The sequence below is a fragment of the Lampetra fluviatilis genome, chromosome 21, assembly GCF_964198595.1.
Source record: "Lampetra fluviatilis chromosome 21, kcLamFluv1.1, whole genome shotgun sequence".
Classification (NCBI taxonomy): Eukaryota; Metazoa; Chordata; class Hyperoartia; order Petromyzontiformes; family Petromyzontidae; genus Lampetra; species Lampetra fluviatilis.
Genome location: NC_136295.1, coordinates 876159 through 903635, shown reverse-complemented (window position 1 = coordinate 903635; position 27477 = coordinate 876159). Strand labels below are relative to the sequence as shown.

Below are 27477 nucleotides of genomic sequence, written 5' to 3'. Positions count from 1 at the left end.
AGATGAGACCAAAATGAAGCTCTTTGGGATCAACTCAACTCGCCGTGTTTGGAGGAGGAGGAATGCTGCCTATGACCCCAAGAACACCATCCCCACCGTCAAACATGGAGGTGGAAACATTATGCTTTGGGGGTGTTTTTCTGCTAAGGGGACAGGACAACTTCACCGCATCAAAGGGACGATGGACGGGGCCATGTACCGTCAAATCTTGGGTGAGAACCTCCTTCCCTCAGCCAGGGCATTGAAAGTGGGTCGTGGATGGGTATTCCAGCATGACAATGACCCAAAACACACGGCCAAGGCAACAAAGGAGTGGCTCAAGAAGAAGCACATTAAGGTCCTGGAGTGGCCTAGCCAGTCTCCAGACCTTAATCCCATTGAAAATCTGTGGAGGGAGCTGAAGGTTCGAGTTGCCAAACGTCAGCCTCGAAACCTTAATGACTTGGAGAAGATCTGCAAAGAGGAGTGGGACAAAATCCCTCCTGAGATGTGTGCAAACCTGGTGGCCAACTGCAAGAAACGTCTGACCTCTGTGATTGCCAACAAGGGTTTTGCCACCAAGTACTAAGTCTTGTTTTGCAGAGGGGTCAAATACTTATTTCCCTCATTAAAATGCAAATCAATTTATAACATTTTTGACATGCGTTTTTCTGGATTTTGTTGTTGTTATTCTGTCTCTCACTGTTCAAATAAACCTACCATTAAAATTATAGACTGATCATTTCTTTGTCAGTGGGTAAACGTACAAAATCAGCAGGGGATCAAATACTGTTTTCCCTCACTGTATGATCAAACCGAGCTGCTTTACCCCTCCTACACTCATGTCGTAGTTTAGGCCATCAACTCTGAGAGTTGATAAAACGTGACCATCACATGAAAGCAAAGCCGTGAGGCTGGTGGTGCAAGACAGGAACAAGCAGATGTATTTCACTTGGCCCCATTGTCTCTCGAAGACAACAGAAGGGAACTAAAGCAGAATAAGATCTTATTTCAAGCCACGTGATGTATAAACAAAAGACTTGTAGTTCAATAACAAGCCATCCATTTTGAGGGAAATGCAACCCAAAAAATGAAACAATTCTCATAACGCTTACCTTTTGCAAAGAAAATGTAAGCTGGTAAAAGCAGCATGAATGTAAAATAAATAGACTTCACAGTAGGGCAGCATTATGGTGATGAAATTTCATCATTGCGCTTGAAATATGGGAATTATACTTTGGTTCTTTCGGTAAAGTCACGTATAAAGATAAAATAATAAATTTAAATGAAATACTAGCATACGACGTTTCGATTGCAACACAAGCAATCATCATCAGGTATAAATTAAATAGAAACACAAATCTAGTATACTTAGAAATGTAATGTAATACAACAGAGAGTCGGATAACATAACAGTCAACACCCTATCTGGTTGATTACGTTCTTCCTGAGAATGCTAAATTTGAGAGAGAGATTAAACACAGAACCAGAAACATAGACAGACACATAAGCAGACAGATATCACAGAGATGCATAGAGAGAGAGCAAACATAGGCTCTCTCTCTATGTATCTCTGTGATATCTGTCTGCTTATATGTCTGTCTATGTTTCTGGTTCTGTGTTTAATCTCTCTCTAAAATTTAGCATTCTCAGGAAGAACGTAATCAACCAGATAGGGTGTTGACTGTTATGTTATCCGACTCTCTGTTGTATTACATGTGTAGTGGTGATACGCGCTGGGGTAGGGATCGTGTGCCAGCGCGTAGTGATTGGCTGTGTGTGTTGGTGACGCGCGCTGACGGTGAAGGATCAGGGGTCAGCGCGGGGTCGGGGGTTATGAGGCAGTGATTGGTTGGGTATCAGTGACGCGCGCTGACAGCGATGGGATCCTGGGGCAAGCGCGCGGGGATTGGTCAACTAAGGGGGATGCTCACGTCGAGGTCCGCATACGCTCCGTCTCCCGTGAGCGGGGGCTATATAAGGTGGTGCGCACAGGCGCACGGGGAGCGAGTGACCAGCGAAGACTGAAGACGGAGGAGGAAGAGATAGGGCCCTGCGGTACCTAGTCCCGCTGTCCTGTAGGGGCCGGGGCTCTGTGTGACCCAGAGGCGGAACCCTGGAACCCGGGGCCGAGTGTCCGTGAGAGGGCCGGCCCTTGGGACTCAGAGGTTGTGGCCCACGCCCAAGCTGGGGTGGGCCTGTAGGCTCCACGGACGTTACGGGGCGGAGTGCAGTGTGAGCATGCAGTGTGAGCCATAGTAACTACACGTGTCAAGTGAAGTGTGTGTAGTCAGAGGCATAGTAACTACACGTGTCAAGTGAAGTGTGTGTAGTCAGAGGAATAGTGACCACACGTGTCAAGTGAAGTGTGTGTAGTCAGAGGAATAGTGACCACACGTTGTATCGTGACAAGTCAAGGTTTAATAAAAAGTGTGCTACCCGTCAAGTGGTTTCCTGCCGCCATTCCAATACTTCACATGTTTGCTCTCTCTCTATGCATCTCTGTGATATCTGTCTGCTTATATGTCTGTCTATGTTTCTGGTTCTGTCTTTAATCTCTCTCTCAAATTTAGCATTCTCAGGAAGAACGTAATCAACCAGATAGGGTGTTGACTGTTATGTTATCCGACTCTCTGTTGTATTACATTACATTTCTAAGTATACTAGATTTGTGTTTCTATTTAATTTATACCTGATGATGATTGCTTGTGTTGCAATCGAAACGTCGTATGCTAGTATTTAATTTAAATGTATTATTTTATCTTTATACGTGACTTTACCCACGTCCTTCTTCATTAACCACCACTCTTCTTACTTTCATCTTCCACTACATTTTTCTTATTATTTATTTCGTTTGATTATTTTCATTATTACTTTGGCGTCGCCCGAGTTCTGGGTGGTGGCAGATCCCTGCCTCCAACCCCGCCTGCCTTTGCATTCACTGCATACGCCTCGCGGCGCTACAACAGCTGGAAATGCCGGCTGCTGCAGTGTCACACAACCCGGCTTAACTGCCGCATCGCACAGCTGAGGGGCAGTGCGGGTAAACGAGGCCTGCTGCTCCGACTCACGAGGTTGGAGGACGCTGGCTGCATTGTTCAAGCAGTGCGGCTTAACAGCCGCCCTGGGTCCGGTTCCTGCCAGCAACGTCCTCACAAGGCACCTCTTCCGGCACTATCAGTGAGTGGGAGCTTGGCGTGCCCCAGCATCGCCAGCAAGTGGGAGCTCGACGTGCTCCATCCACTGTTCAACACCATCAGCGAGTGGGAACGTGAAGCAGACTGTCCTCTCCTCAACACGAGAGAGTTGGTTTGCCTGCTACCCAGCACCACCAGTGAACGGGAGCTCTGCGAAGTTCGTCCACCCTGCTGTATCATCAGCGAGCTGGAGCACAGCGTGTGGTCAGCCAATCCACTGGACCTCGTGTTCTTCTGGCTGCTCCATTGTATACCCCACCTGCGTGGTTGTGTCCCCCCGTGTACGCGCTCAACGAGTGTTTACACGGACGTGTATGCATCCGCTACGTATGGGGAAGTGCTTGCTGACGGCACGGAGCTTGGACAACGCTACCTCGACTTGTTGCTACCATTGGTACAGAATGGGCTGATATAATAGGGCTTCGACATGCACCATATCTTCATCACCTGCACCTGGAACCCGCGCTCCTGAGGGCGCTCTCTGGCCTCGGGCTTCTTCGAGGTAAATGTCAGAGACTGCATCGGCACCGTGGTTGCAGAGGTGGTAGGGGCCGCTGTTCACAGGTCAACATTCAACCAGCCATCTCCTCAAATCTCTCGACGCCTCGCCACTACAGATCTTCACATCCACCTTCACACATCCGCCTCGGCCTACTCAACTCAGGCTCCATTACCAACAAATCAGCCCTGGTTCACGATACCATCTCGGACCACCACATCGACCCTTTTGCTCATTATTGAGACCTGGTGCAGGCAAGACTCCCCGCCAGCCATCTTTCTGGAAGTCGTGCCCTCGGGATACAAGGTTCTTCATAAACCTCACGCAACTAACCAGCGGGATGGTGGCTTAGCGGTCGTTTACAATGCACAGTTGAAAATTAAAGAGCTCTATCTACTGATGGCTCCTGCCACCTTCGAGGTCCAGTCCGTATCCCTCACTACTAACGAGTGCTTTTCCATCATTTCCATCTATCGCCCTCCAGATGGCAGCATCACTACCTTCTTAAACAAGCTTTCGGAATTCCTTTACCTCATTCCTAACCCATCTCACAGGCTCGTGCTTACAGGATACTTTAATTGCCCCGGCAATACCCCTGCCTCCATTGATAGTCACCTTGAGTCAACCTTGGCCTGCCATAACCTAGTCATCACAAACTCAGGCCCCACCAGAGCTTCCTCAACAAATGTTGAGAGCATGCGCGACCTGGTTCTGGAACCTGACCAGCATCGACGCATCATTGCACTGGGAGATTTCCAAACTGGTTACTCCGACCACCGCCTCATACTTTTTTCCCTTCAAATTCCCAAGCCAATCACCATCAAATTCACCCGCCACTCCCGTAATTTCAAGGGTATCGAGTTTTCTGCTTTACACCACCTCCTCGCAAATTCGCCTGCAATGTTATCCCCATCATCGGATCCAACCGTCTGCGCTCTCCAACTAGAAGCTGACATGAGGGCGCCGCTGGACAAACTGGCTCCATTAAAATCACGAACCGCTAGGCAGTCTTCCCACGACACTCACTGGATAAGCAAACCAGGAGGCGCCTTGAAAGTATCGCGTCCTGCAGTGGTCTACCTGCTGATCGACTTGCCTACAGAGTTGCCTGCAGGAAAACTAACAAACGTATCCTTGTCTCACGTTCCTCCTGCATTGAAGAATGCATCAAAACAGCAACCAGAAAACCGCGCATTTTATGGAAAACCCTCAAGGATCTTCTACATCCTGGTAGCACCATGGTGCCTCACCTTAGCGATCCCCCGGCCTCACTGAAACTTGCCACCTCTTTTAATACTTACTTCACCAACAAGCTGATCACCATCACAAACTCCTGCACGTCTACCCACACATCGCACCATTGTACACCGCTCCAGTTTTCTGAAATTGTAAGCATTCACCCAGACACCTTTCTAACTATGCTCAAGCCGGTGTTTACAAATACGTTTTCTCTTTAATTGAATCACTTCAATTGAAGTAATCTCCACTCAACGTACTCCCAGCTTCCTTGTTCAAGCAATGTGGTCCGGAACTCGCCATCATGATCAGGAACATCGCAAATGCCTCATTCTCTATGGGGTGTTTTCCGTCCAACCTCAAATTTGGCCTGGTTTCCCCTTGTTAAAGAAACTAAGTCTCGACCAGGATGACCCATCTAGTTATCGTCCCATCACTAATCTCTCAAACCTCTCTAAACTCCTTGAACGACTAGCCCTCGCCCAGCTAAAACCGCACATCACTTCCTCCCCAAACTACTGCTGCTTCCAGTCAGCTTACCGTCAAAACTACTCCACAGAAACAGCACTCACTAGAGTGCTCGATAGTTCCGTACCTTACTGACCGGCAATCTTCAGTCAGGGTGGGCACGTCTACATTGCCTGAAACAAAAGCATTATGCGGGGTTCCCCAGGGCTCCATCCTAGGTCCCCTGCTCTTCACAGCCTACACTTCCCGGATCGGCCGGCTCATCGCAAGCTTCGGTGTTAAGCACTACTCATACGCGGATGACACTATTATATTCACAGCTATCTATTCTAGCAATGCATCTGGATTCGAGAGGCTCTCAGAATGTACCACCACCTTGCAACAGTCGTTCACTGCACACAACCTAGCCCTTAATCCGAAAAAGTCAGTGGCCATCATGTTAGGTACTAAGCAACGTATCAACTCATCAGCACTCCCAACACAATACAAATCTTTGATCACAGCATCTAGTTCACCGATCACTTCAGCTACCTCGGTGTCATCCTAGATTCAACTTTTTCCTTCGACCGTCAAACCAATCATATCATCAGTTCATGTAATTTTCACCTGAAGGCTTTCAGACACCTATGTCCTCTCATCTCCACTTAAATTGCCAAAACATTGGCATGTTGCATAGTTGGGTCTCGCCTCGACTATTGCAACTCCGGCCGAGTCCGGACCTCCACTGGCAACCTAAAAAAACTTCAAAGACTACAAAACAACCTAGCACGCATCGTCATTGGCCGCACTTATCCCCGTCTCGACTCACTTTCTTGTCTCCGTGCCCTTAACTGGCTACCCATTGCCAGTAGGGTCATATACAAGATCGCCTGCCTCTGCCACCATGCCTTCACATCTGCCTGCCTGCCGTACCTTTCTCCATTATTGACGACTTGCAGCTCAGCACATGGCAGATGCCTGCGCAGCGCGACTCACGACCTCCTCTTGATACCAAGATCCAGGATGGTCATGTCTATGTGCCACTTCTCGGTGGCAGCCCCAACAGTCTGGAACATTATCCCTCTGCACATTCGCAGCATCACCTCAATCGTCTCCTTCAAGAGACACTTAAAAACTCACCTCTATAACCATGCTTTCGAGCGACTCTGAGCTTGGCTCCGCGCCTCTGAGTTGCGGCTGTTATGTCCATAAATTTGCTCGCGTTATAAATTGCATTATTATTATTAGAGGGAAAGCCTATGGGAACTTCAATCTGAAGACATTCGGATCGCTCACAGCACGTGTACTCACTTAGTAATGCAGGTGCTTTCATTGTGCACATGGGTGACAGGCCATTCTTTTCCTCTGCTCCAAGATTGTGGAATGATTTATCTAAAGCTTTGAGACTCGGATACCAATTGGTATTTTAAAATCTCATCTCAAAACTCATTGTTATTAACTGGCCTTTATAAATCGATTGTTTTCTAGATTACATTGTCCGTCTTGTGACATTCATTATCGTTTTATCATTCTATTGTTTTGTATTGTACAAAGCAATGGGACATTTGTTTTGTGACAAACGCTACCCGCCACAAATATGCTCGTCTGGCCGATGGCAAAGGGAATGCATCTGGGATTCGAGATGAAAATTGCAGCACTGTGATGCAGCACTGTGGTGCGGCGCTGTGGAGTGGCGTGTGGTGCGTACACCATGAGGAGGATGAGCGGCAGGATGAGGCCCGGGTTGGCCGCGTAGCTGAACACGGTGCTGAACCAGGCTGGGAAGTCGGCTTCAATGGTCTCCTGGATGACCTCGTACATGCGCGTTTTTCCACTGGGGTCACAGGGTCAACAGGTAGGGGTTTGGATTGGGAGGGGTTTGCAATGATTGATCCAAACTCATTCACGGTTTGTTATTTTCAGTAATGTACGTACAATGCACACGCAATCGCTGGCAGGGAATAAGCTCTCTACGTAGATGTAAGCACAAAATTAACAAAATGTAATGCCACTACTCTGTCTGCAGAATAGATTGTAGCAGCCCCTGTCATGTAAAGTACATAATTAAAGGTTATATCCTATGTGTGTCCATATACTAAAACAATTTCATCCATTTACTAAGAAATTATGTCTTGGCCAATCCGGCCCGGTGTCTCAATGGTAGAGCCAACAGCTCACAATCGAAAGGTTGCGACTACAAAGCCTGGTTGGGGATTGACTCATCCCATCAATGCTCTGGGGTTAATAAAATGAGTGCCACATTGTGGGGAAGTCAAAAGTGAGTGTGTTATCAAAAGACTCGTCTCCACCCATAGGAATGTGGATTTTTCCACCACTGTAAATAGGAGCATCAATGCTTCATTGATAATTTTAGCAGGAAACCCCATTTTCAGGCCTGTATATGGGACCGGTAAAGAGCCTATGGTTCAACGATACCCTCAAGTCCTCCCTGATGAAGCGCGGAAACATCGGCCATATCCATCGGGATGCAACCCATTTCGAGACCCAACGTCACAATGGCGAAGCGGATCGCCGCCAAAAAAGAAAGGAAAAGGATGCTAACCCGGCACTGCGGATGCCACTCCATCTGGGACCGCATGCCATCTCAAGAGCCACCTCCAAATCTGATGGATGTCATCCTCGAACCCCGAGGGACTGTCGACGAGGTAGAGAGCCACTTACCTGCCCCACCGTGGCCTCCCAGGAAATCACTTTGATTTTACCCTGAGTATTAATTTATGGACGTTAAGAAGATTGGTCCAGCCTTTGTGTAGCACTGTAACTTGAGCGCCGTGTCCTCCTGTCGATGCTGGGGAACGGTTGAGTGGTTGGCCAGAACAAGTCGTGGGAGCATCGCCCACGCACCTAAAGGGACCGCAGTCGAATGAGGGCGGCAGGGACACGATGGTGTACGCTGTGGGCAGCAGGCTGAGGAAGAGGATGAAGAGGAGAATGGCCATGTAGAAGTTGTTGGAACGAGAGGCCTTGAAGACACGCTCATGCGGGACATTGCTGCTCATCACGGCCCAGCACTGCAGGTACATGGAGGCGAGAAGTCGCAGCACGTTGATGGCTGGGAGGCAGGGCGCGTAGAAAGAGCCCATCCTGGGGTAGGGTGGGGTGGCAAGGCAGTGTTGGCGAGCAGGTGGATGTATGTTATGCGATCTCTCCTCAAGCAAATGTGGCATCATCATTTAATTTCAAACCAAAGCAGAATTCCAATAACCTATTAATCCCTGTAATTCGAGGATTATTGGCAGTTTGCAACTGTTGTTATCGGTTGCGGAACATCGCAGGTGAAGAGAAAATGCTTCACAGCAATGCAAAACGTGATTCATATAATTGAGCAGCACTAATTTGGAGCTGCAGGAGCGGAGCTGCAGGGAGAGTGGATATAAGATGTGATTTTTTTAATAATTTAGGTTTACATTGCCCAGACTAGCTGTGCTGTCACTATTTATTTTGTGGAAAAGGATTTTTTTAGACTGATTACAAAGTAAAAGAAAAATCCCTAATCATAGACCCATGTGGCAGATTTTGGCCCTTTAGGTCAGAGAAATAATCATGAACTTATAATTTACCATTATAAGTTCATGATTATTTGAACAGCCCAGATGAACTCCCTCATCAAAACACTACACCATAGGGCCCGCTACATCTCCGACCAGCGCCACGTAGCCAGTGAACTGGAGCACGTACACCAAGCCCTCAAGATGAATGGATACTCAGACCGCACAATCCGCAAAGCTGTAGCCCCAGCCATGGGGAGACAAGCATCTGAGGACCCAATCAAAACCATCAGCTTGCCATACATAGCAGGTGTAACCAAAAAGATTTCCAAAATCTTAAACAAACACAAGATCCAGGTCCGATTCAATATAGTACACAAAATCCATGATTTGATCCCATCTGTGAAGGATGTCATTCCTGACATGCAATACCCTGGTGTCTACAAACTAAGTTGTGTCTTTGGCAGCAGTTACATTGGGGAAACGAAACGACATGTCTTGGACCATGTTCGTGAACACAAGGAAGATTTGAAACACGGCAGAACCAATACCTCTGCAGTGGCGCTGTTCATTGTTATAACGCAGTGGGCTCGCACGATATTGTTTTTTCCGGACCAAGGTACTCTGCAAACCTTCGGGCTACCATCAAAGATTTGTCCATGAAGCTATCCAGATATATAAACACAGACAATTTCAACCGAGAAGATGGGTAAAAGCTGAGCAATCATTGGAAGTACATTTATTAACCAAGCAAAGTCGTAACTTGATGTGGTGCTTCTATTCTTCCCTGCCGTTTGGCTATTATCTCCGACTCTCTGAATTGCATTACCCTGTTAGGTGCCTCTGCATTAACGGGCTGGGGTCTCACTAACATGGCCACCTCTGCTCCCTTAGCCTCGATGTACCGATGGTTCTGGCTGTGTGATGGGCTTTGTGTCTCACTGGCGCGACCACCATTGTGGTGGTTCTCTTGCGTGAACGTGCTTTGCCTCACAGTCGCGGTTGGCAGCGCTGCAGCTTTTGTTATACATAGACATGACATTAACTTACTAATCTCCCTGCCTAATCTCTCCCATCAACATAGTGCTAATCTCCCATTAACACTGCTGTTGTGCGCATATGTGGGGATGATACTCTGATGCGGCGACGGAAGCTCATCTCATGCTAATCTCTCTCCCTAATCTCTCTTTCCCTAATCTCCCCCATTAACACAACTGACGTGCTTCCGTCCGGGGATGGAATTCCTTTCCAGCTCACACCCCGCTTGCTTGCCCATCGCCACACAAATAACTCTTGTTGTAACAGCTCTCTCGCTGGTTCAGCAGTTTGGTTTTTCAGTTCCACTGCTGAACCAGCAGTGGAACTGAAGAACCAAAGAGTATTAATTTAGTAATTTGTCACATGCCGTGCTTCCCCAGTGGATTAACAGAATCCCGTGGCCAATTCCTCCCAAAATCCGCCACACAATATTCGTTTTTGTAGATTATAAGTCTAACCCCCGTGGTGTGTTGCGTATTACAAGATCCACGAAATGAGCACCCATATCAATACAGATCAATGGATTTCTGCCAATCGCTACTGTACGACAATATACATCAATAGTATAATATCTATACCTAAAGCTTTCGTGACCGCAGGAATACATATTCTATGGGCCTTTCGGTAAAGCCATGTAGATAAAACAATATATATCACGACGTTTCGATCGCAACACAAGCCATCGTTACCTGAAGACGTCACCTGAAGACGATTGCTTGTGTTGCGATCGAAACGTCGTGATATTATTTTTCTATCTACGTGGCTTTACTGAAAGACCCACAGAATATGATATCTATAATGACTGCGCAGGTCTCCATAAACTTGCAATTCCACGTGCTCCTATTCCAGAAGGTTGACAACCACTTCAGGCCACTTGGCCTTCTAAGCATAAGCTAGACAAAACAGTACTGTTTCCACGAACAAAATACTGCATTAAGTTTTCAGATGAAAACTAAACTCGTGAACATTTAAAGCAGAATCCGCTCTTCAGGGTAGCGATATGAGAAATAAAAAAAGAACAACACATGTGTGTATATAGACAAAGATCCCCCATAAAGTTTGAACAGACTGTTAGGGCAAGAGCACACAAATACAAGTACAAAGATTCCCCATATAGCCTAAACAGACTGTTGGGGCAAGTGCTCTTTGCAAGCATCTATAAAGGCCGGCACGGCACATGAAAGGGTGGGTGTCCAAACGCACACCCGGCCGCATTTATCTCTGCAGTGGCGATGTTTACACACCACACCAGGTACTCATTTGAGGCTGAGTCGACCTAGGGGAGGCCCAGGACCGGGTTTCCGGGTTCGTAGCACGGCGCGCTAAGCGCTGCACCACCGCTCCCCACATGTTTGTGTTTATACATATATACATACACGTAAGCAACCCTGTTGCATAAATGCACCATATCTTGTCGGTGTCAACTAATTGCTGTTAAAATGTACATTTATGGGAAGCAGAATTGTTCAAGAATAAACGGCCATTATTGGATTCGACCAAACATCCCAATGTAGGGCCGCAGAGCTTGGACAATTGTTGGTGCCAGCCCTGACTGCCTCCCCGCACGTGTGGTTTGCTGCACGTCTGAACCCAATGAAAACCCTGCAGTGCATTACACATTTGGGTATGAATTGATTCTTCATAATTTGTTATCGATACATTTCATATTGGGACCGAAAAGTTCCCCCATTATGACTCGTGTTTGTAAGACGACGTTCTCCATCCCCAGGAGTGCTTTAAGGCAGGGGTACTGTGTGATACTCACCAGATCATGCCCTGGTTGAAAATGAGTCCCAGAACATTCCCACTGATGTCGAACTCTGCATAGGAGGGCTATGTGTGAAAATTTAGTAAACACACACACAGACACAAGGTTTTGATACTGAAGCTGAACGCCGTCTTCTCTGAGACCACGAGAATGACTCAAATGCAGCATTTATACAATCGTGAGTGCAGTGTTGTATGTGTGCAAAGGACAGTGGTGCACAGCTGCAGATCAGCGCGTTGGAGGCAACAGTTGGTGGATCAAGTAGATTCATCACCTGTCAATCGTTTGGCTTTCTCCAGGTAGTCGTTTTCCTGCCACATGTAAAACACTTCTTTTAAGATATAACCAAACGCCCACATGCAGGGCCCTCCCAAAATGAGTTTTCAGACTCAGTGCAGCTTACCTGCTAAATTAATAAATAACATTTTTTCTTGTTTGTTTCATTGTCACTTGGTGGTGGTAGTGGTGTAAAAGACACATATCTCAAAGCCTCCCCCCCCAATGCTGCATCTTGATACGTTTGTAGTGACTGTTCTTGGCACTGTGTGGTGCCGGGACTCGCGAAGTCATGGCCGGTAATGTTGTCATTGCAGGTACCAACACTAGCGGTGGTTGGGTGAACGCTGGTTAGCGCGAAGGCACCGCTCGCAGTGTGCGGTGCCGGCTCCCAGTGAGGGAGCGAGAGAGAGCGTCGGCCAGCCAGGGTTACTCTGGGGCATGATACTCTGGCTGACCTGTTGTCACGTGACTGGACGATACTGGAGGGGGGCCACCGGTGGACGGGGGCCGAGGGGGGGTAAACGGGTCCCGGAGAGCTCTCGGGAACATTCGAGAAGGAGCTCGAGGAGCCTGGAAGGTGGGCGGGGCTGAGGGCGGAGCCAGCCCCAGCCCGGTGGCAAATAACGAGAGCTCCTTGAGGAGCTCGGGGTTCTTCACGTGTTGGTGTTCGAAGATCCACGTCGGGGAGAAGAAGTCTCTAGCCACGCGGTCCGGGACCCAGCGTGTGGTCCAGACCGGGATAGCGAACTGTGTCTAATTCTGCCGTAGCGTGGCTAGATGGGCATTCGAGACCCGAGCGTAGGTTATGTTATGTTGGTGCTGTTGTGTTGAATAGTGTTGCTCCCGAGTTAATGTCTGTGACTCAGTTGGACTCACTACATGTTAATTCTGGCGGTTTTTGCCCACACCTCACATTGACTTTGCAGGAGTGATTGTTACGCTTTTCTTTGACGTCTCTCTCCATCTGCGTCTCTGATAATGTTAGAACCGCCATTTTCCCCATGCTTACACGGAGGTTTTTTCAGCTAAGTCACTCCGAGGTGGATTCCTGACTCGTCTTTTTTCCCCAACGTCCAAAGCCCAATATAGATCAATCCCCAGCAGAAGGGGAAATATGGTTGGGCCCAGCTGTGAGCATAATCACCCCCGCTTAGAGAACTGTTCAGCCTCCTTTGTGACGTTGCAAGCACTCACATAGGGAAGAGGGGAGAGGGGAACGGGAGGGGGCTGCAGCGTGACACGTTCCCATTGTGTGTGTACTATATTGAACTTCTTTAACACCGTACGTAGACAACTGTGCTAATCAGAGGAAATGACCAACATTCAGAGAGCGTTTGCAATGGATATTAGAATTCTCGCATATCAGGGAAATTTAGTTCTGCCATCTTTTCCACAGACAAAACCCCGGACATATTTCTCAGTGACCCGAGGCTATAAAACTCTGGCAGGCTACCCTGGTTAATACTGCGAGTGTATTAGCCATGGAATTCGTGCCATCTGTTGTACAGTGGATGTTAAAGATTCTGTGAAATGTATGTATGTAGGTTCAACTTATTTTGCACCGTACGCAGCCCACCATGCGAATTCGAGGTGCAGGCGAAGGACAACAAACTAAACACAAAAAGCAGTTCTAAAGAAATTACTTTTCAATTTAGATTTAAAAGTGCACAGCTCCAGTGGCTTCCTAATATCGGAGAGCGTTCCGACGGCCGCAGAAGCGTGGATGAAAGTACGCACTAAGGTAACCGTCTTTATTCAATGGCCAGCCAAAAGCCGCTGTGAGGATGACCGGAGTTCGCTTGATGATTTATGCTCCTTGACGAGATCAGCAAGGTATTGGTCGAATCTTGCAGTACCCATTACGACATGTGCCAGAGAATTTTGTACACGCTGCAGCTTGGTGATGTTTTCGTCAGACGTGCTGTAGAGTAGACTAGCGATGACGGTGCGCTAAGCCGGCAGTCAGAGCCATCCCCTGTTCACGTTAGGGTGCGATAGGGATGTGCTCTAGCCGCAATGTTATCGACGAGTCGCGTGTGGTTGTACTGCATCGCTTCACACATTACCCAGCACCATGAAATGACCAACATTCATATTTGTGTGTGGGGTAACAAATTGGGGGTGCAAAGCCTTTTAATGTGGATGTACAGTTAGCACCTTGCCTCAATTCTAAGTACATATGTTGGCGCTGTATGCTGAGGACATGCGGTTAGCTTATGACGTACTGAAGACGTTATGCAGAGGATACAGAAGCCTTCTTGGTTTACTTGGCGAACTTTGGGATGTAGTGTGGTGCAGGATATAATGCAGATTAGGGTTGCTACCTTTTCCACAAACCAAACCCAGACATTTATCACTCAGCGTAGGTCCATCAATACTTTGCAGTAAACCGTGATAAAAAAAAGCATAACACAGGTGTTAGGTATCGGTACAAATCAATTCCTGCATCCGAACACAGAGGCGAATTCTCAGACTGTCCAATTCACACCAGGACAGTTGTCAACTCCCCAGTGCAGGTTTTCTTGCAGCGAGCTGCACGCTCGTTGTGTGGTGAGGTGCAGTGCCGGGCTGCTGCAAAGGCCCTTACAAAGCCGTACTCCAGGTCCCAGCACCAGCAGTGGTTGAAGAGGCGAACGAAGACGGCACGGCCAAAATCTCCAACGAGGATAGTGACGTAAGTAGTGAGGGTGTCCGACACGGTGAGTCGCACAAACTCCTGCACACATCCCGCACATTCAGACGTTTTTGGTTAATTGCTCACAAGCTTACCATTAGAAGCCGCATAACAATGACAGCTAACACGAAACAATTAGCACACAAGCTTGTTCATTCAAATCCAACACTCTGTAAATGCTGATGAAAATCCATCAGAACAGGAATATGCCAAAGAATAACTAAGCCAGATGTTTGGCTCTTTTGATCGAGATAAGGCAAAAAGCATTGCAATTGAAAGGTGGTGATCACATGACATGCATGTGTAGCGCTGTAAATAGGGCTATATACTTAATGGGTCGCGCTACTTACCTGCAGTTGCAGACGTGGTCCACCAGGGGCAATACCTCGGACCGCAATATGGGCCGCTAGATTCCCCAGCTCCGAGGCAAGGGTGTGCTGAGATCCCCCGGGACCCCCCTTGGAACTCTCTGAAAGGGAGGCGTGGCCGGGGGCGAGCACGCCTCCAGAGCTGTATAAAAGCCGGACCTCTGGACGGCTCGGGCAGCCAGTTGAAGACTGAAAACCAGCTAGCCAGGACCCTGGGACTCCCCTGACCCACCGTCCTTGTAAGGGCCGGGTCTGAGTGGGCTAGTGGTGCGACCCTGGAACCCTCGGGGCCTGACGTCCTTGTAAGGGCCGGGACCGAGCGGCCCAGTGGTCGGGATCTGTACCTTGGTTGGGTCAGGTCAGAATAGCCTCCCCTAGGTCACCCTTAGCCGGAGGACCCAGAGACCTTAGCCCCAGTAGTAGGGCACGTCAGTCCGGAGGCGGTACCTCCTTAGGCAGCGGGTGAAGGGGCCGTTACCCCTTCAAGTGTTAGGGTTCGCTACATGCTGTATCGTAGCCATTGTTAATAAACGTGTTGCCTCTAACCGTCCGTCTCCACTCCCGTAAAACCCACACTACACATATGTAGTAAGTATTCAGGAGGCTTGACGACGGGATCGGAGGCACACTTATTTATTAACACCAACTTGTGTACAGTAGCGGGTACACACAGTACCTAAGGGGTTAACGTCCCCTTTACTCAACTAACAGGGAGACACAACATCTAACCCCGCTAACCTAAGCCCAAGTCCTCCACTACGGAGCTAAGGGAGGCTACCTATCCCAGCCCTGGTCAAGCTGGGATCCCGGCACCCTGAGTCTGGGCTCTCGGGGCCACGCCACCGGCTTGCCCTGGTCGGCCCTGACAAGGACAGCGAGCCAGGGGAGCTCCGGGGCCTATGCTAGCTGGTCTTCGGTCTTCGCTGGTTAAAGCTGATACTCCGACCTCGAGCACTCCGGCTCACCACCTTTTATAGTACTCGGCCCCCGGGAGGGGCCCGTGGGGGATGCAGGTGTGGACGTCGGTGTGAGCACCTCCTCTGTGTACGGCCCTAACCACGCCCCTTGTGTTTGTTAGCCATCCACGCCCATACACAATTACACCTCTACATCACCCCCCCCCCCCCCCTGTACAGCTCGCAGCCGTCCCCGGCTGCAACAAAATCAGAATAAAAAGTGCATCCCTCCCCAAAACCGTGTGTGCCTCACGTAATTTTAACAAGAACAATGACAACCATAACAACAACAACAACAGGAAACAGGTAGAAGAAGAAAGAGAAAGAAAAAAAATAACCCGGCGCACCCCCCCGAATAAATACCCCATTCCGCAAAACCAACATATATACACGCTCTCTGGACGCCTCCCCCACTCGTCCGCAAAGGCCCCCCAACGGCCGACCTCACAATAGTCTGCGCGTTTTGGCGCGCGTTCTCGCGGCGGGCCCGTCACAAGGGCCCGTCCCGGCATGCTCAGTGGCGGTTGTTGACGGTCCGGGTGCGAGTCTGGTTTCGCTGCCGAGTGACCCCCAACCCCCCCGGGGGGGGTTGGTGGTCGTGGACCCGTTACTCCAGTTGCACCTGGAGATGAAACAGTTGATGTCAGGTTAGGCGAGAGCAGCGACGTCGGGGAGTCGGCGGACCCCTCACACGTTTGGCCATGCGTGTGTGTGTGCGAACCACGGGGCGGCGCAATGAACGGTTTCAACCTTGAGGGGTGCACGTACCACCGACACCTCCCCCATTTGACGCGTACACATTGCGGCCGCAAGACCTGTACGACCTCCACGGGCCCCCGCCACGGCCGTACCAACTTTGACGAGGTCGCCAGCCGCACCTGGGGACAGTGCAACCATGCCCTGTCCCCTGGTTTCCATTTGAACACATGTACCCGCCCCAGCCGAAGCCTCTCGTTCGCCTTCTGGCGGAGTTCAGAATTATGCACGGCCGCTTCCCGCGCCTCAGATAATTTGCCGATGTTAAATTTAACGTGTTCGAACAATGTAGACTTCGCCTGAGGCGCCGAGAGCTTCAGCTGGGTCGTCACAGGGGGGTTAGCCTCGCGGCCATACATTAAAAAGAAAGGGGAAAATCCGGTGGCCGCATGGGGAGCCATCCTGTAGGCTTGCAACACACCGGCAATGCGAAGGTCCCAATCTGTCTGGGATTCCGATACCTGCTGGGACAGCATGGACGTGATGGTCCGATGCAGCCGTTCCACCATCCCGTCAGTTTGTGGGTGATACGGGGAGGTCCGAATTTTCTCCGTACCCAAGAGGTCGCACACCTCGCGGAGGAGTTTCCCCGAAAAATTCTTACCCTGGTCAGTCAGCAGCCGTTCCGGAGCACCTTTGTCGAGGACATAGCCCTGCACAAAGGCCTCCGCGATGGCTGCTGCCGACTGGTTGGCCAGGGGCCAGGCCATAGGCCATCTCGTGAAGTATTCGACCCCTGTCAACAAATACCTATTTCCCCTGGGTGTAGCGGGAAATGGCCCGGGAATATCTAGAGCAACGAGCTCATTAACCCGGGAAACCTTTATGGACTGCAGCGGAGGGTTGGACTCCCTTGCTGGTGGCTTCCGCTGCGCGCATTGCGTGCACGACCCCAGGAGATCCCCCACGTCCTTTGCCATGCCCGGCCAAAAGAAATCGAGCTGGAGCGTGGCAAAGGTCTTGTGAACCCCCAAGTGCAGGAGCCGCTCATGAGCAGCCCATACTACCTTACCCCTTAATGCTGCAGGCACCACGAGCCGTTGGCGCAGGATTTTCCGTCCCAGTGCATTAAAAGACCCTGGAACAACCCCCACGAGTCAACGTTCGCCACCCCCTGACCAACCACCCCGGTGCGACAGCGCAGAGCGAGAAGGGAGGTGTCCTCCATTTGGAGGCGTCCCCACTCCGCGACCGACAACCCCAGCAACGAATCCCTCCCTTCTTGTTCGATAGGACCCGAAGCCGAAGGCGCATCGGCGGCGGCCACGAGGACCGAATCGGTGGTGACGTTCGGGGGCCTACAACGCCCCGAACCCAAGAGGCAAGCGCACTCCGAAGTGGGTGGCAACCGCGACAGGGCGTCAGCGTTCGTGTGGCGGACGCCCTTACGATATGTGGTGACAAAGTCGTAGTCCTGAAGAATCTCCAACCATCGAGACAACTGGCCCGATGGTTGTTGAACCCGCAGGGCGTACTGTAGAGCCGCATGGTCTGTACGGACGGTGAAACGCCGACCGTACAGATACGGGCGGTACTGCTGAATGAAATAAACAATTGCCAATAATTCCCGACGGGTAACGCAGTACCGTTGTTCCGCTGGAGACAGTACCCGACTACCGTAAGCCACCACATGCTCTACGCCCCCAATGAGCTGGGACAGCACGCCCCCAATGCCCGTGTTACTTGCGTCTGTATCGAGCAAGAAGGGTTGTGAGAAATCGGGGTAATTCAACGGCGGAGCCCCCACCAGGGCATTTCGGAGGGCGCAAAAAGCAGCCTCCTCCTCCGGCCCCCAATGAAACCTGACTCCCTTGGACGTCAAGGCATGCAATGGTTTCGCGATCGTAGCGAAGTCAGCCACAAACCGTCGGTAGTACGACGCGAACCCAATGAAACTCCTGACCTCTCCCACCGAGGTGGGAGTCGGCCAGGAGCTGACGCATTCCGTTTTGGTGGGATCAGTGGATATCCCCGAGTGCCCAACAATGTGACCCAAATACCGCACCGATTCGCAGAGCAAATGGCACTTCTGCGGTTTAAATTTCAAATTGGCAGCCCGCATTTTGAGAAAAACAGCACGCAACCTCTGGAGGTGTTCCTCGAAGGATTTGCTAAAGACGATGACATCGTCCAAGTAAATTAAACACGAATCCCATTGCAAGCCTGCCAAGACCAGTTCCATTAACCGCTGAAAAGTTGCCGGCGCAGAATGTAAGCCCATCGGCAAGCGGTTAAATTGGAAGAGGCCTTGCGGTGTACGAAAAGCAGTCTTAGGTTTTGATTCGTCATCCAGAGGAAGCTGCCAGAATCCAGAAAGTAAATCGAGGGTGGAAAAGAATCGCGCCCCCGCCAAGGCATCGAGCGACTCATCCATTCGAGGAAGCGGGTACGCATCTGCCACAGAAATTTTGTTCAATCGCCGAAAGTCGACACAAAACCGCAATGAGCCGTCGTGTTTTTTCACCAAAACGATCGGCGCGCCCCACGGGCTGTTGGAAGGGGAAATGATATCGGCGGCTAGCATGTCATCAACGGCCGATTTGACATGATCCTTTTCGGCGGGACTCAACCGAAAAGGATTTTGGCGGATTGGCGCGCTGTCATCCGTGTCAATATGGTGTCGCAGCAATTTAGTACAACCAATATCAAATTTGTGTTGACTAAAAACGTCGGCAAATTCTTACAGGAGAACTCGCAGCTGCGCACGCTGCGAGTCGGACAGGTCCACTGATCCCGCGCAAAGTGCATCCAGCCATCCGTCATCACAGTCCGAATGCGGTCGCGACGGAGGATCGGTGGTTACCTGACCAACGAGTGGTTCCTCATAGGGTGCCGGCGTTGCGTGTGCAAGCACGGTCCCTTGAGGAACCACGGCGGTTCGCGATCCTACATTAAGGACTGCAATGAAGGGGTTCCCCATCCCCTTTCACCATGGTCTGAGCCGCTAGCAAATCGGGGCCATTGACCCCGGCCCGAGATGGTCCCAACAAGACCCCCCGATCCGCAACCCCCTCAGCAAACGGCCGACGCAACCTAAGAGGGACGAGCATCTGAGCCCCCGGGGGTACGCGCACAGTTTTTGCCACGAGCGCCTGCACGGTTGCAAACGCCCGACGCCCCGTGGCGGGGAAAGACAAAAACGTTACGCGCCGACCCGACGGGAGCTCGATGCACTCCTGGTCAATCAAGATACGAATGGGCATTTTGGCCAAGAAATCCGTCCCCAACAGGCACGGAACAGCCAGTGAGGAGGAAACCAAAACAGGGCCGGATAATTTAATGTCTCCAATGGAAATTTTGGCGCGGATTTGGCCAATGATGCCTAGCGAGCCCCCGTTAGCAGCATAGCATGGCACGTCAACGGGGAGCAAGGGGCGACTTTGAACGGGAAGAATGTTATAGATCAAATCAGATATAATGGTCGCCGACGCTCCTGTGTCAATTAAAATCCGCACCTCTACCCCATCAATATGACCGACCACAACCGACGATCCCGCCGACGCTGCAATGACACGATGGGCGAGCTCCGACCACTGACCCGGTTGGAGTGCTCGCCGCATTTCAGAACAATCGGGCGCAACGGCCGTCGATTTGCGAGCCCTGTTCGGTTGAGCGCGTGAGTGTGTGTCGGATGTGTGCATGGGCCAAACGTGTGAGGTGCCATGACTCGCCGTATTTCTCTGCTGGAGCTTGGGTGGAGACGGCGCGGCGTCCTGACGAGGTGTCGCCCCGCGCTGGCGGGGAGCCCGGCACCCTGAAGCAACGTGGCCTTGAAGGCCACAGTTGTAGCAGCGTGTGAGCGCCCCAGATGGCCTGGGCTGCTCCTGGCGGCTCGGTCCATTCCGAGCCTGTGGTGCCGCCGATCTCCATTCCCCCCGCCGCTCCACCCCGCAGACCTCCTCCGATGGGAGGGTGGTGGCCGCCATGGCATAGCCGGCCACCCCCTTGGCGGCCTTGCGACGCAGGGACCGCAAGCCCCCGTGGATGTGGCGCGCAACCAGCAAGGACGACATCTCTGCGTCGTCTTGAGCCAAGACGGTGACGTCCAGCTCATCCGCGAGAAGCAGCAGCTTTTCAGCCACCATAGCGTCCACTCCCTCCTCGTCCATCCGCGGGAAAGCTGCCTTCGCCAGGGCCAGGAGAGCCGTCCGGAAGGCCAGGGGCGATTCGTTGGCGCCCCGATGACGATCGTGGAATAGCTGCCTGCAGTCCGAAGGCGGCCCATAGACAGCTGATAGCAGCCGCAGCGCCAATTGCAGCGTGGCGCGCTTTTCCTTAGGTGCCGAGGTGAGAGTAGCCAGGGCGTCGTTGTCCAGCATCGCCGGCAGCGTGCGTAGTGCTTCGGCGTCCGTCCAGTTCGCCATCTCTTGATGAGCGATGAACCGCCTTTTGAAGCCGCCCCAGTCTCCGTCCGCGCCCACAAATTCTTTGAGAGGCGGCAGTCGCTGCTGTAACGTGACGTCCGTGGCTGTGGATCGCGCTCCGTCGTTCCCAGCAGACGTTACAGTGTGGGCGGGCTGCGAGCATGGCATCGCCGGTCGCTCTGTTGTTGACGCGCTGGCCGGTGTTGATGATGTTACGGCTTGTGCTTGGCCCTCAGCAGTCACCTGACGCAGGCCGGCCCCGCCCTCTGCTCGCACTGTAGTGATGGCGGGAAATTTAACCGCGAGCCGCGTCGGGGTGGCGCGTCGGCTGCTGTCATCGTCCCGCGCAGCCCCTCCAGCCCCCAGCCGCGTGATCTCTTCCAACGCGGCGGCCGCAGCGTAGAGCAGCTCCGCCAGGCGGGAGTGAGCCAGCCGAAGTCCCTCGGCCGACGCATCCCCCCCTTCCTGTCGGAGCAGCGCGGGTGTACTCGGCCCTGGCTGCTCCGATCCGACCTCGGCCATCTCTGGTGGCGATTCGGCCACGGTGTCCTCCATCTCCGACTCCCTGGTACGTGTCGTCCCTCGTGTGTCCATCGTTGAACGTTTTACTTCTGACACCAGATGTAGTAAGTATTCAGGAGGCTTGACGACGGGATCGGAGGCACACTTATTTATTAACACCAACTTGTGTACAGTAGCGGGTACACACAGTACCTAAGGGGTTAACGTCCCCTTTACTCAACTAACAGGGAGACACAACATCTAACCCCGCTAACCTAAGCCCAAGTCCTCCACTACGGAGCTAAGGGAGGCTACCTATCCCAGCCCTGGTCAAGCTGGGATCCCGGCACCCTGAGTCTGGGCTCACGGGGCCACGCCACCGGCTTGCCCTGGTCGGCCCTGACAAGGACAGCGAGCCAGGGGAACTCCGGGGCCTATGCTAGCTGGTCTTCGGTCTTCGCTGGTTAAAGCTGATACTCCGACCTCGAGCACTCCGGCTCACCACCTTTTATAGTACTCGGCCCCCGGGAGGGGCCCGTGGGGGATGCAGGTGTGGACGTCGGTGTGAGCACCTCCTCTATGTACGGCCCTAACCACGCCCCTTGTGTTTGTTAGCCATCCACGCCCATACACAATTACACCTCTACACATGTGTAGTAAGATGCAGGAGGCTCGGACGACGTAGTTGGAGGCACACTTATTTATTAACACCAACTTATGTACCGAGACGGGGATACACAACACTTGAAGGGGTATCGGCCCCTTCACCCGTCTAACAGGGAGACCCAATGTCTAACCCGGCTAGCCTATGCCCAGGTCCTCCACTACGGAGCTAGGGGAGGCTATCTATCCCAGCCCTGGTCAGGCTGGGATCCCGGCACCCTCAGTCTGGGCTCTCGGGGCCACGCCACCGGCTTTCCCTGGTCGGTCCTGACAAGGACAGCGAGCCAGGGGAGTTCCGGGGCCTACTCTAGCTGGTCTTCACTCTTCGCTGGTTAAAGCTGACACTCGACCCCGAGCCCTCCGGCTCACCACCTTTTATCGCAATCGGCCTCCCGGGGGGGGCCGTGGGGGATGCAGGTGTGGACGTCGGTGTGAGCACCTTCTCTGTGTAGGGCCATAACCACGCCCTTGTGCTTGTTACCCATCCGTGCCCATACACCTTCACAATTACACCTCTACATCACCCCCCCTGTACAGCCCGCAGCCGTCCCCGGCTGCAACAAAATCCCAACACGATGCCTCCCCCCCCCGAAACTGCATGTGCCTCGCGTAACATCAACAATAACAATAACAACAACAACAACGAAGAGAGGAAAGAAATAAAAAATAAATAAAAAAAACCCGACTCGACGCACCCCCCCTGAATAAATACCCCATCCTGTAAAACCAACATATATACACGTACCCAGGACGCCCCCCCCCCCGCAAGGGCCCCCCAACGGCCGACCTCACAAAAGTCTGCGTGTTTTGGCGCGCGTTCTTGCGGCGGGCCCGTCACAAGGGGCAGCCCCGGCTTGCCCAGTGGCGGGTGTCGACAGTCCGGGTGTGAGAGTGTCTAGCGTCGCCGCTGAGCGACCCCCGACCCCCCCGGGAGGGGTTGGCGGTCGTGAGCACGTCACTCCTGGTGCACCTGGAGGTGGAACAGTCGGTGTCAAGTTAGGCAAAAGCAGCGAAGTCGGGGAGTCGGCGGACCCCTCACACGTTTGGCCACGCGTATGTGTGTGAGGAACATGGGGCGGCGTAATGAACGGTTTTAACCTGGAGGGGTGCACGTACCACCGACGCTTCCCCCACTTGACGCACACACATTGCGGCCGCAAGACCTGTATGACCTCCACGGGCCCCCGCCACGGCCGTACCAGCTTCGACGAGGTCGCCAGTGACACCTGGGGACAGCGCAACCATGCCCTGTCCCCCGGTTTCCATTGCAGCACATGTGCCCGCCCCAGCCTAAGCCTCTCATTCGCCCTCTGGCGGAGTTCAGAATTTTGTATGTCCGCTTCCCGCGCCTCCGTTAATTTCCCGATGTTAAATTTGATGTGGTCGGACAATTTAGAGTTCGCATGCGGCGTCGAGAGCTTCAGCTGAGTCGCACAGGCGGGTTAGCCTCGCGGCCATACATTAAGAAGAAAGGCGAAAATCCGGTGGCCGCATGGGGAGCCATCCTGTAGGCTTGCAAAACACCCACAATGTGAAGGTCCCAATCGGTCTGGGATTCAGATACCTGCTGGGACAGCATGGACGTGATAGTCCGATGCAGCCGTTCCACCATCCCGTCAGTTTGCGGGTGATATTGGGAGGTCCGAATTTTCTCCGTACCCAAGAGGTCGCACACCTCGCGTAGGAGGTTCCCCGAAAAATGTTTACCTTGGTCGGTCAGAAGCCGCTCCGGAGCACCTCTGTCGAGGACGTAGCCCTGGATAAAGGCCTCCGCGATGGCTGCTGCCGACTGGTTAGCCAGGGGCCAGGCCATAGGCCATCTCGTGAAGTATTCGACCCCTGTCAATAAGTACCTATTTCCCCTGGGTGTAGCGGGAAATGGCCCGAGAATATCTAGTGCGACGAGCTCCTTAATCCGGGAAACTTTTATCGACTGCAGCGGAGGGTTGGACCCCCTCGCCGGTGGTTTCCGCTGCGCGCATTGAGTGCACGACCCCAGGAGATCACCCACGTCCTTTGCCATGCCCGGCCAGGAGAAATCGAGCTGGAGCATGGCAAGGGTCTTGTGAGTCCCCAGGTGAAGGAGCCGCTCATACGCAGCCCACACCACTCTACCCCTCAATGCTGAAGGCACGACCAGCCGTTGGCGGCGGGATCTCCCATCCCAGTGCATTAAAAGCCCCTGGAACAACCCCCACGAGTCAACGTTCGCCGCCCCCTGACCAACCCCACCGATGCGACGGTGCAAAGCGAGGAGGGAGGTGTCCTCCATTTGGAGGCATCCCCACTCCGCCACGGACAACCCCAGCAAGGAATCCCTCCCTTCTTGCTCGATAGGACCCAAAGTTGAAGGTGCATCGGCGGCGGCCGCAAGGACCGAATCAGCGATCACATTCGGAGGTCTACAACGTCCCGAACCCAAGAGGCAAGCGCACTCTGAAGTGGGCGGCAACTGCGACAGAGCGTCAGCGTTCGTGTGGCGGACGCCCTTACGATATGTGGTGACAAAATCGTAGTCTTGGAGAATCTCCAACCATCGAGACAACTGTCCCGATGGTTGTTGAATCCGCAAGGCGTACTGCAGCGCCGCATGATCTGTACGGACGGTGAAACGTCGCCCGTACAGATATGGGCGGTACTGCTGAATGAAATAAACGATCGCCAATAGTTCACGACGGGTAACGCAGTACCGTTGTTCCGCCGGAGACAACACCCGACTACCGTAAGCCACCACATGCTCTACGCCACCAATGAGCTGCGAAAGCATGCCCCCAATGCCCGTGTTGCTTGCGTCTGTATCGAGCAAGAAGGGTTGTGAGAAATCCGGATAACTCAACGGCGGAGCCCCCACCAGGGCGTCCCGGAGGGAGCGAAAAGCAGCCTTCTCCTCTGGTCACCAACGAAACCTGACTCCCTTGGACGTCAAGGCATGCAAGGGTTTCGCGATTGTAGCGAAGTCAGCCACAAACCGTCGGTAGTACGACGCGAACCCAATGAAACTCCTGACCTCCCCCACCGAGGTGGGAGTCGGCCAGGAGCTGACACATTTCGTTTTGGCGGGATCAGTGGCTATCCCCGAGTGTCCAACAATGTGACCCAAATACCGCACCGATTCGCGGAGCAAATTACATTTCTGTGGTTTGAATTTCAAATTGGCAGCCCGCATTTTGAGGAAAACAGCACACAACCTCTGGAGGTGGTCATCGAATGTTTTGCTAAAGACGATGACATCGTCCAAGTAAATTAAACATGAATCCCACTGCAAGCCCGCCAAGACCAGTTCCATTAACCGCTGAAAAGTTGCCGGCGCAGAATGTAAGCCCATCGGCAAGAGGTTAAATTGGAAAAGGCCGTGCGGCGTACGGAAAGCAGTCTTAGGTTTAGATTCGTCATCCAGAGGAAGCTGCCAGAATCCAGAAAGTAAATCCAAGGTGGAAAAGAATCGCGCCCCCGCTAAGGCATCAAGCGACTCATCCATTTGAGGAAGCGGGTACGCGTCAGCTACTGAAATTTTGTTCAACTGCCGAAAGTCGACACAAAACCGCAGTGAGCCGTCGTGTTTTTTTACTAAAACGATCGGTGCGCCCCAAGGGCTGTTGGAAGGGGATATGATATCGGCGGCTAGCATGTCGTCAACGGCCGATTTGACATGATCCTTTTCGGCGGGACTCAACCGAAAAGGATTTTGGCGGATTGGCGCGCTGTCTCCCGTGTCAATGTGGTGTCGCAGCAATTTAGTACAGCCAATATCAAATTTGTGTTGACTAAAAACGTCGGCAAACTCCCGCAGGAGAACTCGCAGCCTCTCACGCTGTGAGTCGGACAGGTCCACTGATCCCGCGCAAAGCGCATCCAGCCATCCGTCATCACGGTCCGAATGCGGTCGCGACGGAGGATCGGTGCTCACCTGACCCACGAGCGGTTCCTCACAGGGTGCCGGCGTCGCGTGTGCAAGCACGGTCCCTTGAGGAACCACGGCCGTTCGCGATCCCACATTAAGGACTGCAATGAAGGGGTCCCTGTCCCCTTTTACCAAAGTCTGAGCCGCTAGCAAAATCGGGTCCATTGACCCCGGCTCGAGATGGTCCCAACAAGACCCCCTGCTCCGCAATCCCCTTAGCAAACGGCCGACGCAACCTAAGAGGGATGAGCATCTGAGCTCCCGGGGGTACGCGTACAGTCCTCGCCACGAGCGCCTGCACCGTCGCAAATGCCCGACGCTCCGTGGCGGGGGAAGACAAAAACATTATACGTCGGCCCGACGGGAGTTCGATGCACCCCTGGTCGATCAATATACGGATAGGCATTTTGGCCAAGAAATCCGTCCCCAACAGGCACGGAACCGCCAGCGAGGAGGAAACCAATACCGGCCCGGACAATTTGATGTCCCCAATGCAAATGTTCGCGCGGATCTGCCCAATGATGCCCAGCGAGCCCCCGTTAGCAGCATAGCATGGCACGTCAACGGGGAGCAAAGGACGGCTTTGAACGGGGAGGATGTTATAAATCAAATCAGATATAATGGTCGCCGATGCTCCCGTGTCAATTAAAACCCGCACCTCAACCCCATCAATGTGACCGACCACGACCGACGACCCCGCCGACGCGGCAACGACACGATGGGCGAGCTCTGACCACTGGCCCGGTTGGAGCGCTCGCCGCATTTCGGAACACTCCGACGCAACACCCGGCGATTTGCGAGCCCTGTTCGTTTCAGCGAGTGAGTGTGTGACAGATGTGTGCATAGGCCAAACGTGTGAGGTGCCACGACTCGCCGTATTTCTCTGCTGGAGCTTGGGTGGAGGCGGCGCGGCGTCCGGACGAGGTGTCGCTCCGCGCCATCGAGGAGCCCGGCATCCTGAAGCCACGTGGCCCTGAAGGCCACAGGTGTAGCAGCGTGTGAGCGCCCCAGATGGCCTGGGCTGCTCCTGGCGGCTCGGTCCGTTCCGAGCCTGTGGTCCCACAGATCTCCACTCCCCCGGCCGCTCCACCCCGCAGACCTCCTCCGATGGGAGGGTGGTAGCCGCCATGGCATGGCCGGCCACCCCCTTGCCGGCCTTGCGACGCAGGGACCGCAAGCCCGCGTGGATGTGGCGCGCAACCAGCAAGGAAGACATCTCTGTGTCGTCTTGTGCCAAGACGGCAACGTCCAACTCGTCCGCGAGTAGCAACAGCTTTTCCGCCACCATGGCGTCCACTCCCTCCTCGTCCATCCGCGGAAAAGCTGCCTTCGCCAGGGCCAG

The 27477-nt window shown here is 52.7% G+C and overlaps 1 protein-coding gene across 1 annotated transcript in view; it reads right to left on the bottom strand.

The window, feature by feature from the left end:
- LOC144938121 (transmembrane channel-like protein 1) overlaps positions 1 to 27477 on the bottom strand; it is a 91780-nt gene that overhangs the window by 15299 nt on the left and 49004 nt on the right. The window contains exons 14-17 of the mRNA XM_078865828.1: positions 14540 to 14668; positions 11671 to 11738; positions 8224 to 8463; positions 7067 to 7192 (exon numbers count right to left, since the gene is read on the bottom strand). Coding sequence (XP_078721954.1) covers positions 7067 to 7192; positions 8224 to 8463; positions 11671 to 11738; positions 14540 to 14668 — 563 coding nt within the window. The remainder of the gene's footprint in view (positions 1 to 7066; positions 7193 to 8223; positions 8464 to 11670; positions 11739 to 14539; positions 14669 to 27477) is intronic.